The sequence below is a fragment of the Amblyomma mixtum genome, chromosome 9 (genome assembly GCF_055824585.1).
Source record: "Amblyomma mixtum isolate Tamu chromosome 9, ASM5582458v1, whole genome shotgun sequence".
Lineage (NCBI taxonomy): Eukaryota > Metazoa > Arthropoda > Arachnida > Ixodida > Ixodidae > Amblyomma > Amblyomma mixtum.
The window spans coordinates 37,000,052-37,011,031 of NC_143020.1; the positions used below are offsets into that span (position 1 = coordinate 37,000,052).

The 10,980-nt window shown below is 42.0% G+C and overlaps 1 protein-coding gene across 1 annotated transcript; it reads left to right on the forward strand.

The window, feature by feature from the left end:
• The first annotated feature begins 588 nt into the window (after positions 1 to 588).
• On the forward strand, positions 589 to 9,968 carry LOC149328754 (uncharacterized). The gene is made up of 5 exons (XM_089559734.1): positions 589 to 672; positions 2,089 to 2,261; positions 3,068 to 3,126; positions 5,955 to 6,020; positions 9,790 to 9,968. Exons 1-5 carry the CDS (start codon positions 589 to 591, stop codon positions 9,966 to 9,968), a joined length of 561 nt encoding a protein of 186 aa, XP_089415860.1.
• Positions 9,969 to 10,980: the final 1,012 nt, after the last annotated feature.

Genomic DNA, 10,980 nt, shown 5'->3' on the forward strand with positions numbered 1-10,980 from the left:
ACTGCGTACACGATAAATATCCCCAGATGGTCGAAATTTCCGGAGCCCTTCACCACGGCTTCACCCATAGCCTGAAGTGCTTCGGGACGTTAAACCCCACAAAGAAACGAACAAGCAAATATACAAAAAAAAATCACATAGATTGATAACAGCCTAATAAATCCTCATCTTGGAGGGGCAGCAGTCCGAGAGCGCTATAAAGTGTTTTCGAAGAAAGCCGATGCAGGCCATACAAACACAAAGTAGTTCATTCTCAAAATACGCCGGATATGGATGCAGAGTCATAAGCGCGGGCGGTGGATTCCGTACCGTTGCTGCTGTCCTGACTGACGAGCCAGGCACACAGTCTGAAGCTAGTTGTCGTTTGCAACTAGCTGTTTTTTAGCGTAAATCAGTAATAAGAATAAGACCTAGATAGATGAATGAAAATTGTGTGTGGCGGAGAGAATGTTATAAAAAAAAATTAACAGCCCTTTTTCATCGGTACGACGGCTCAACGACAGGGGAAAAGTAATAGTGGTAAAAAAATCTACTTTTCTTGCAGTTGCATTGCAGACACGTTCCTGGTGCGGAAAAAGCCAATATACAATGACTCGTCTGGCAGAGTTCGTCGTCTTTGTGTTCCTGTGTGCTGTCGCACTTGGTGACCAGTACACCAAGGATTTTTACGATGTAAGAAGCGCATGTTTTTTTCATTGTGCACATTCGCCTGTTCGTCGTATTGTTTTGCAGTGACTATATCGATTTGTTGGCGGTCCGAGTTCAGGTCAATATATTCTTGTTCATTTGCTTAAGCTCAGAATACGGAACACGCTCACACATACATGGTACGCACAGCAAAGGTGAATTTACGCTAGATTTAGTAGCGCAGGATATCCCTTATTGCCAGTTGTCGTGTTTTTTAGGCTATTAGAAACAGTACAGTTTGGCTCAAAATTTTAGTGATCCAGATATTTTCAATTAGGGTTAAATTTCTGGTTAGAATTCTGCGGATAGACCTCAGAAAAGCCGAAATCGTCTGCGTTAATTTTTATTCACTTCATAAAATATTTTTAAAAAACGGTGAAATGAAACGTAAGAATAGAGCATGTGGGAATTCGCTCTGTTCTTGCTGCAATAATATTTTTCAGGAAAAGAATGAACAATACTTTTTTAAGCTACGTCTTGACATCTTGCCGGAGTGATGACAGCGATGGAGGTTGCGATAGTGAACTCTAAATTGACGCGCCGCTGCTGCTCGATGAAGGCGCATAAAGAAGTCTGGCGCAAAGGTTCTTTTTGCGGACATACAGGACGCGGCATAAAGGAGCCTTTACTCGGCGCTGAACCTGCATGTGTGACCGCCATAAGGTACGCGTAATTCAGACCTATGCGTTTCTGTGGCCGACTACTTATATATTTACCCTGTCCATGCAAGCAACGCGTCGAGCGCAGATATAGATGGCACTTTTCCTCTCTATTAAATACGAACAGTATGAGCTTATGACTGATTCACAGGAGTGGCCGCTGTTGTATAATAAGGAAACGTTTTCCTCTTGCTATTCGTTTTTTGGGTTGTTGCAGTACTTTATTTGCAATAAAGACCTGCTCAAACTTCAACTACACTGATCGTTTTGTGATAAAATACAAGGCTTTTTAACTTTGTTACTCAGTACTTCTGTTGACAGTTCTTTTTTGCCGTGTGAGAAAAGAACACTGGTTTGAAGTATTATCTGCTATTTCGGGAGCCTTTAAAGTGTATTCCCAAAAAAAGCATATTTAAGCCCGTGTATGGTGAATGACGCTGTCACCAACATAATGGCCAAGGAGCCTATCAGATAGGCAAAGGTTCTTCATTGAAGACCAGCAAATGAAACTAACCCTGCTTAGTTAATCACTAGACTTTCTTCCTGCACCGGTCGACAGTAATGGTTTAAATATTGCCATTACTTAAGCCTGAGCACTGTTCATACGCAGAAAAAACAAGGCAGCAGGGCTATGAGATGTTTAAGTCTCAATTAAAGCACGAAGGAATTCAGTTTGTGCTCTTACTTTTTCCTGGTGGCCCAAACTCATGATGCCCTGAAAGGTTCGCCTTTGACTACGCAGGAATCTCAATTCAGACCAGTCTTGACGTATGAATGCTACCGGACTGGAGTCACTCTTGAACCTGAGGGCACGGTGAACTTTACGATTCTTTGGGACGGCACAGATCCCAGTAGCGACAAGGCGAACGCCACAACGTGGTACGCACCAAACGGTACAGTGAATCAATATGCCACGTAAGTATTTTTGAACTCTGGAGCCGCCTTTACGTATTACTACTCTCAATGCGGGTTAATACCAGGTACACCTTTCTCGGTTCATTGAAGCATTTTGAGGGCGGAAATTACGGAATAGATTAGCCACTAATCGGAATCCAGCTGTTCCAGCATACATATGTTAGGCGAAGAAACGGCTTAACCTGAACATATTTATATATCCCTGCACAAAGAGAAAATTCAAAAATATATATTTGCGATCGAGGCTCATTATACTTCCTATGGTTGCTTTCTATGCATGTGTTCCCCAAGGATAGGTCTACTTATTATACCTCAATCACCTAAGCACTGCAGAATGATTCCCTTTTTAGGCCTGTTTTTTGATGCTCATACGGGTCCGCAATGTCTCTATCCTTAAGCGTGCATAGTTGTTTCAAGCACCCAGGTATGAAAATTGTTATCCCAGAATCGACATCAACCTGGGTGATTAGAATGATGACGCGAAATGTTCAGGTTCTGTTTTCGTAGAATTAGCCCACAATGCCTGCGATGAAAGAAAAACTGGTAATGGCGCAAGAAACGAGGAAACAGAAGGCACAAAAAACAGGAATGGCGTCAGTCCTGTCTTTTGTGTGCCTTCTGTGTCCCCGTTTTTTTGCGCCATTACCAGTTTTTCTTTCAACATGAACCTACTTGCCCAAACTAGAGTTTTACTAAAGCCTGTGAACTCGCCAGATAAGGGGAATCTACGGTTGCTGTAATGCGAACTAATAATGTCCAAAGTTGGAAACCTTGCTTTAAGTTGCTTTTTAATTCTTTTTTTGCAGAGGCCTATTTGTTTTTGAATACGACGAGGAAACGTCGTCAATCCAAATAAGATCACCCGGTATGTAAATGCAGTTCCATTCCGAGCTTGTGTGAGCTCTTTTTTTGTAGAAAGTTGTCTTGGCGTGATGTTCAGAGACAAATGTTTATAGCTACAAACTTCGTTTACCAAAAATATCTTAAAAAGGTCACAGAAATGTGCCGGGGTTAGCGATATTGGGGTGCGTTTCGAAGTGCGATTTATATATTACCTTATTACGTAAGATGTGCTATGAACAGATTCCAGAAAAGCGTCCGCCAAATTTTGTAGATATGATCTCTATAAACACTGGTGGGTGAAGTAGTAAGCATTTATGAGCTGAGCGCAACAAGGCTAAATGCTGACTCTAAATATCTTAGGTAAATTGGCATAATATTCCTCCGACTCTTCGCGATTATCACCAAATCCGTCAAGCACTATTTCCCGTTTTTTAGGAGTGAGCCCGCTAGGCAAGGAAATCACGCGTCATAGTATTGCCATACGTGCAAAACGAGCAGGAGAGGACACACCCTTTATCCCTGGTGAAGAAAACAACACTAACCTGCATGATAAAACAAAATTACCGGCGCGACGGCCTAACCATCTAGGGCACAATTTAAGGGTACTCCAAACAACCCTCGAGTTCTCTTTGCTTCAATAGAGAAACTATCGCGGTGGTTCTACACGTTACACAGTTCTGTAGGCTAGCCGCCATAGAAGAGACAGCACTGTTCACTGTGCAGGTTGCACACGCGCGGGCAATGATTCCGAGGACACTCTCAGAATTAAACCGCTCTATACTCGCATGGTCGGAATAAACAATAAGGCGGTATATTAACTTAATGATACACCAATAGCGGGGCTGCTGATGCCGTAGCGATTAACTCCGCGTACCGCTACTAGACCATCGTTAAAAAGCTGTTTCTCAGTTCGAAAGGTGGCGCTCCTGCAAGAGAGACTCCAGGAATATTCCGGCTGGTTGTGTGCGCTACCTGAACAGCAACATGCTCGTACAGAGCTCCGACTCAGCACCTCCCCTCGGTACCATTCGCGCAGCCGTTATCTAGCCGCCTCCGCCATAACGCGTTTTTTCACCGCCCACTTTCAGCTTAGAACTGTGCCTGGCATAAACAGGTGCATTGTATTCGGGCGAACTCCCTCACAGCTCTCGATGGCATTGACGATTGCTCGACACGCGAAAGATTAGTGCTTCATCAGTGGGTCCCTCAGTTATTATAGTGAATATAGAATCTAGATTAATTATTTGCGGCAGCTCAGTCACACGGTTGAATAGACTATACGACTTGACTGTTGAGGAATTCTATTTCAGTAAATTTATAGTTTCTACCAGAAGCGGCCAGGGTGGGTAATTCAAGTAGAGCGCTAATAAAAGACAAACAATACACGGCGAAAGAAGATAGAAGGCGATAAGAGAGGAGTGTGGTGTTCTCAATGCAGATGTGGCGCCTGAGAACGGCAATTTTCATCACCTGGGCCAGCGTTCCGTAGCCCACCGTAGTTTATAGACAGAAACGAAAAAAAATTTCTCCTCCTCAAACTGAGTTATTTAAACACGTCTTCCCAATCTTACACGTAGGGAAAAAAAGGAAGCTGAACGCATCGTCCCACCAGCGTGTATTGACAGAGAGAAAATTATTGAACCATATTGTGATTGTAAAAGGTTAAGAACGTGGTAATTATAAATTTTATTCCTTTTCACATGTTAATAGCTTAGGAATGAACTGTGTGGAAAAAGATTTCGCTGCTGATTGCGCCCGTTGCAAATGCGAATGATCTGTGGTAGGTGTTTCAAATTCCGCTTTTGAAATTCCAGAATTTTCGGTTAATGCGGCCGCCAGGTGGTGGTGGGCGAGCGTGTGTATTTGTCTTGCAAGAGTACAAGCGCTTTAAAAGTATATTTGCACACATATGAACGTTTTGTAGTTGAACGAGTTTGCGGGTAGTGACCACAGGGCTTTTCCCTCGGTGTGACCGACCAAATATTTCGGCTGTCGCCTCCAGGATAGAAGCGCGGTTGATTTAAAACGTACCACGTCGGCGGCTTCCATGCACTCCCGCTGCGTTCAGTGTATGCCATATTGGCACTGGTGCTTTTATCATATGCGTGGAAGCAGCAACTGAGCAGACACGCGGGTTGACATTTCATCCAGTCAATCCAGATATTTTCCTCATTGGCGTTTGGGGTCATTTCGCATCGTTTTGTTCCAGAACGTGAGGGCGATCATCGCGACGTAGTTAGGTCGCTAAAGGCTGCATGCAATACAATACCACGATTTCTTGAGTTATCGGCGAAGCAAAACGGTTGACTGGTCTTTAAATAAGTTTGCGAGATTCTGAAACCTTTTAGTGTGAAATAAAAAAAAACGACAGAAATGTTCTAACTTCTACGGGGAAATTGTGTAGCACTTGAAAACAGCTTAAGATAAATGGGACGGGTTAGACGGAAAGAAACAAGTGTCTCTATTCCTGATTGTCTGAGCAAGGGCGAGGAATTTCTGGAATACACAGTCAACAATCGGTATTGAAACAATAAAATCTACATTGGCCAGAAGCGTAACAAACATCTGGAGCTCATCAGAACCCTGATGTTCATCATAATTGAATGTATAAAAAATTGGAGGGGCAATTTAAGCCCTCACTTAAGGGTATGACTCGCCAGTGTTAATTGGTCAATTCATATATACATATGCGGAATTGGCCATTCTCATTGGGGCCACACCTCACACAGCGAATATATAATGAATATATATTATATAGCGCACACTTAATTACAGAGCGAATGTAGCGAAGTATTTGGAGATTAAGTGACCACTGCACAACTAACCTCAATTACTTTCCTTCATTTTCAGATGTGGAGGAACATTTTATTGAGTACATTAAGCCATACAATGGATTGGCGTACTACCTGAACATCAGTAAGTACCAGCTATTATATTAGCCTTGAGCATAAGAAGTGTACAGCGTGAGCGAATTAGGGCATTAGGGCTTGCTTTTGAGCCGTGTTCTTGACCAGTCAAATAAATCGTCAACTAAAGAAACACCAATTTATCTTAACGAAAAAAAACGTAGCGTTGAAACAGGACACAGAAAGATGAGGACAGGACGGGGCTACAACTTACAACTGAGTGAAATCGAGCAACGAAAGATACATCCCTTCTCGAGCAAAGACACACATGCGCACACTTGAAAGATTAGCAAAACTGTGATAGTGCATAAAAATCCGGTAAAAGAAAAAAGAAGGGGTAAAGATCATTTGGCGAGGGAAATCTTGGAAGGTCAAGAAATATCACAACGCAGTAGTGACACGCGCATTAGCACAGTATCTATTTCCATAATGGAAAAAGAAAGGAATTTTCTAAGACGCACTTAATGTTTGTACAACAGTCTTAATGAGCGGTGGCTATTCCTCCCTTTTCGTCTCTTTTTTGCCTCTTTTTTTCTTTTACCGGATTTTTCTAGATTATCAGAGTTTTGCCTTTCTTTCAAGTTTGCGCATGCTGTCTTTGCTCGAGAAGGGATGTGACTTTCGTCGCTCGATTTCATTCAGTTGTAAGAGATAGCCCCGTACTGTCCTCGTCTTTCTGTGTCCTGTTTCAACGCTACGTTTTTTGCGTTCAGATTATTTATGACCAACTGGCCCCGCAGTTTACTCTGTTAAACACCAATTTATAGTACTGCTCTGTGAGTGACAGGCAATATCATCATTTGTGAACTGGTTTTCGCCCTTGCGGGTAGGTCTGTTATTAATAAACCACTGCACTTTGTGAAATCGCCCGCTTACGTCCGAGCAGCTCACGTCTCTGGCAAGGCAATGTACAAGGGACAGCCAGTGGTTTTATGAGTCTGTGCCTTAATGCAGTCACATGAGGGGGTGATTAAATACAAAAGTGTGTGGACTGACAGATGACGGTGTCGATTACCGCTTCTAGTTGGTGAGAGACAGAAGCCCGCAGTAAGTCTAGATTCGTCCACGACAAACGTGGCTATTTGTCTCGTCGACACCACATGATCAGGATTGGGGTGTGCTGAGAGGAGGTTGTGCCACTTCCCTGCGGCGCCAGCTAGAAATTTTCAGCTAGTCGGCAGATGGGCGGTGAGCATTATAGCTAGTGGTACGGCGCCAAAATGGTACGTCATCAACGACTTACGTTTTGAAGAAAATATAATATTCTTTTATGCGTATTATTTTTCGACTGAAACGGAGCCTTGTGTTGGCAAATGAGATGAGCCTTACTACTTTGTATTGTGCAGAAATAAATTAATGTTAGGGGAAGCAGCATTTCCATCTCTGCGGTATGTGCAATGATTTGTTTGTTTATTTTTGTTTGTTTGTTTTTGCTTTGGGACAAACTAAATATGTTACTACGTCGTGGTAACAGCAGGAGCTGCATGTCCAAAGTTACTATTAAGGGCAAGGACTCTCAAAGGGCGGAACTGGCTGATGCTTTCAACGCTTTTTTTACAAATATGAGTACACCAGGTAGTTCCCACAGCGCATGTCAATATATGAACAGGGGGAATGATAGAACTTTATTTCTGCAGCCAGTCACAGTGCCGGAAGTGATTTCAACAATTAGAAGTTTAAACAACAGCAGCAGTAGGTATATAGATGAAATTCAAACAAAACCCGTGAAATACGTCGCAGATGTAATTGCACCAGTTCTTGCGAATATCTTTAATGTTTTAATATTTGTTTAACTACGTCTATATTCCCCGTAAAGTTGCAGGTTGCCAAAGTAGTAGTCGAAACGAATTGGGCAATTATCGGCCTGTATCTATCTTGCCGATTTTTTCAAAGGCTTTCGAGAAAATAATTCGTTGCAAGGTTTTTGAATTTCATCGAAACCTCCAATGTATTAACACCTTACCAATATGGTTTCCGGAAGAATATGTCAACTGAATTAGCCTTGCTTCACCAAAAAGAATATATTTTAACACAATTTGAAAACAAGGAAATCGTAGTTGGCTTATTTGTCGACTTCTGCAAGGCTTTTGACTTGGTCAATCATGAAGTTTTATTGAATAAGTTGGATATTTACAGTGTACGCGGATGTGCGTTACATTTACTGCGGTCATATTTATCCAACCGGCGACAAGTAGACCAAATTAATAACTCTCGATCACCAGTCCTACCACTGGCTTGTGGTGTCCCACAAGGCTGCATATTGCGGTCTTTGCTCTTTAACCTTTATATAAATGGCACTGTTAATATTAACGAGGATGCCAAATTTATCAGATACGCAGACGACACTAGCATATTTTTCTCTGATAACAATATCGATCAACTTATCTCGAGTTGGAATGACACAATAGGTCAACTACAACAATGGTCGTCCTATAATTCTATGACGATTAACGCACATAAAACAAAAGCGGTTATTTTTCGGGCAAAGAAGAGGCCACTCCTTCCTAATGCCGATATTATTTTAACTCTCGTCCTGTTGCATTGTTGACCATTTCAAAAGCCTTGGTGTGACATTTACTGCTAACATATCCTGGGAAACTCATGTGAACTTACTAGTGACGAATTTAGCTCGGATAACTGGAATAATTGCTCGTCTCAGATACATTCTTTCTACAAAACTTAAACTATTGGTTTATAATTCGCTATTTTATTCACATGTTAACTATTGCCAACTTGTCTGGGGTACAAGCCATACCCCATTTTCTAACCTACAAAAAATGTGTCATGCAGAAGCGATACCTATGTCATGTGTACAACGCTGGTTAGAATGCAACATCTGCAGGTTTTTTTCATAGAGCGCGTGTTATTACGGCACATAAACTAAATCTCTACCGTTTGAGTACTAGATTTAAATAGGAAGTCAGATATAATATACATAACTTTGGTACTCTGGCATATTTAGAAAAGAATGAGCAATATTATGCTACAAGACGTGGAGAAGATTGGAAAATCGTTGCACCCCGTTTGAACTCTGGCATGGAACGCCTATGTTATTCTTTACCATTACTGTTAAACCATTACCTATCTACTAACTTTGATTTATTTATTTGCTCCGTTGCTAAGCTTCGATCTAAGTTTACTGAGGATGAATAACTGATTTTACTTATCCTGGGATTTCACTTTTCGGACCACTTTGTTTTACTTTTGTTCTGCACTGATCAAGTGTTTTCATTTTTTTGGTTTGTATGATTTCATTGCTGTTGACCAAACGCTGCTCATTAAGTGGGGCGACGGACTCGTCAAGCCGCCTATTGGCGGCTTTTTTCCGTCGTCCTCCATCTGTGTAGTGTACATGGTGGAAATAAAGTCTTCTCTCTTCTCTCTCTCTCTAATCATCGGGCAAAATCCTCAGGTTATCGAAATTCTTCCGCGGCTTTTCACCACGGCCCCTGTTATAATCCCTGTGCGCCATCGGGAAGTTAAACCTCACCTACCATGAGCTCTAAATAAGCATTTTCAGGAATCCGCCAAAATAACTGAAAGAAAAAGGGATATTAAGATTCATGATGATGACTTCTCCTGCATCTGTCGATTGTAATTTGGGTGCAAACGTGTAGGTTTTAAGTATGGCCAAACACAATTTCGTGCAAAAATCTATCTCTAAGCATATAAACATGCAAAAAAAAAAGAGATTTCAGGCTAACTCCTAAAAGGCCGCTCGTAAGCGGGAAAGTATAGCCCTGATACCGGTAAATAAAGTTCTACTTTGCCTTTCGCAGCCATCTCGAGCCAAAACGACCGCGTTGTCTACAAGCTGTACGACGTAGATCCTACCTGCGGCAACGCCGCAGCAGTGCTTCGTCAGTTGGACCCGCAGGGAGAAGTGGGATTCATCTTTTCTAGGGACGTTCCTGAGCCGACCCAAAGCTGCGAGAAACAATTGCTCTGCGCGCCATAGTACAGACGAACTGCACGAGCATCAGAGGAACTCTTGCTTTGGAAATAAAATTTCAATGTTCCTCGACAAGGGTCTTTGTGACTGCTTTTTTGCAAACTAAGCATAATATGAATAGAATACCTTTCGTGCCAACTCAAAAGCAATCAAGGAGTAAGTAGGGAATTTGCACTTGTGACAGAAACGTACCAAATACATTTCGAATACTTTAAAAACCATTTCATTTCAGCCTGTGTACTTAAAAAATAAGAGGGCAGCATTAGAGAAAAGTTGTACATTTGCTAATGCAAATAATGGTTAAAAGAAGATACTACTGTCGACGAAATAATGCGAATTAGAACTGCATGTTTACTGAAAAGAAGTAAAATGCATGTTGATTTTGAAATGGAAAGGCTTGTTGATTTACACTATCTTATTTTAAGCTATTCTGCATCAGAGATCTAGGTGGGGTCTTATTATTTTTCGGCAACTGGTGGGCAGCCTCGAACTCTAGACTGGAATGAGAGGAGACTTTTCAGAAAGCAGTCAGGACTGTTCAAAAAATAGGCTTGTGCGGAACAAAGGTGCGGTCAGTAAGGCGATACCTCAGAAAACGCATGTCAACATGCACAGAGTTCGTAAGTGAGTTTTCGTTTTAATGAGGGGCCGCGAACTACACACCGACACTTCTTCATATCCATGCACTTCTTTCAATAGAGTCCAAGGCAATCAGACCATTGAGCTATATCTCTACATAAAAGTGAAAGGCATGAAAAATTATGAAGCAATGAGAGGAAATGGGCAGTGGCCTCCAGGAGTTTGTTACATAGACGCAAATCTTGAAGGGCATTGTTTGAGTTGATTACTGGGCACGTTCTTCTTTTGCGATTCATGCGGCCGCAGATCATTCCCCAAGAGAGTGTACTCAATGTATTCTGTTTTACTGTAGAAAATAATATTCTATTTACAACGCCCCGGCGTATGCATGAGGGTCTTGCTTGGGTGCAAGGCACACGAGAGAAGCAGTAGCTTCTGT

What these genes read in the sequence shown, in the direction of transcription:
- LOC149328754 (XM_089559734.1), top strand. Translation starts at nt 589, where the DNA reads ATGACTCGTCTGGCAGAGTTCGTCGTCTTTGTGTTCCTGTGTGCTGTC. An exon ending in ACACCAAGGATTTTTACGAT is followed by an intron (nt 673 to 2,088) that starts GTAAGAAGCGCA and finishes TTGACTACGCAG; the next exon opens with GAATCTCAATTCAGACCAGT. An exon ending in AATCCAAATAAGATCACCCG is followed by an intron (nt 3,127 to 5,954) that starts GTATGTAAATGC and finishes CTTCATTTTCAG; the next exon opens with ATGTGGAGGAACATTTTATT.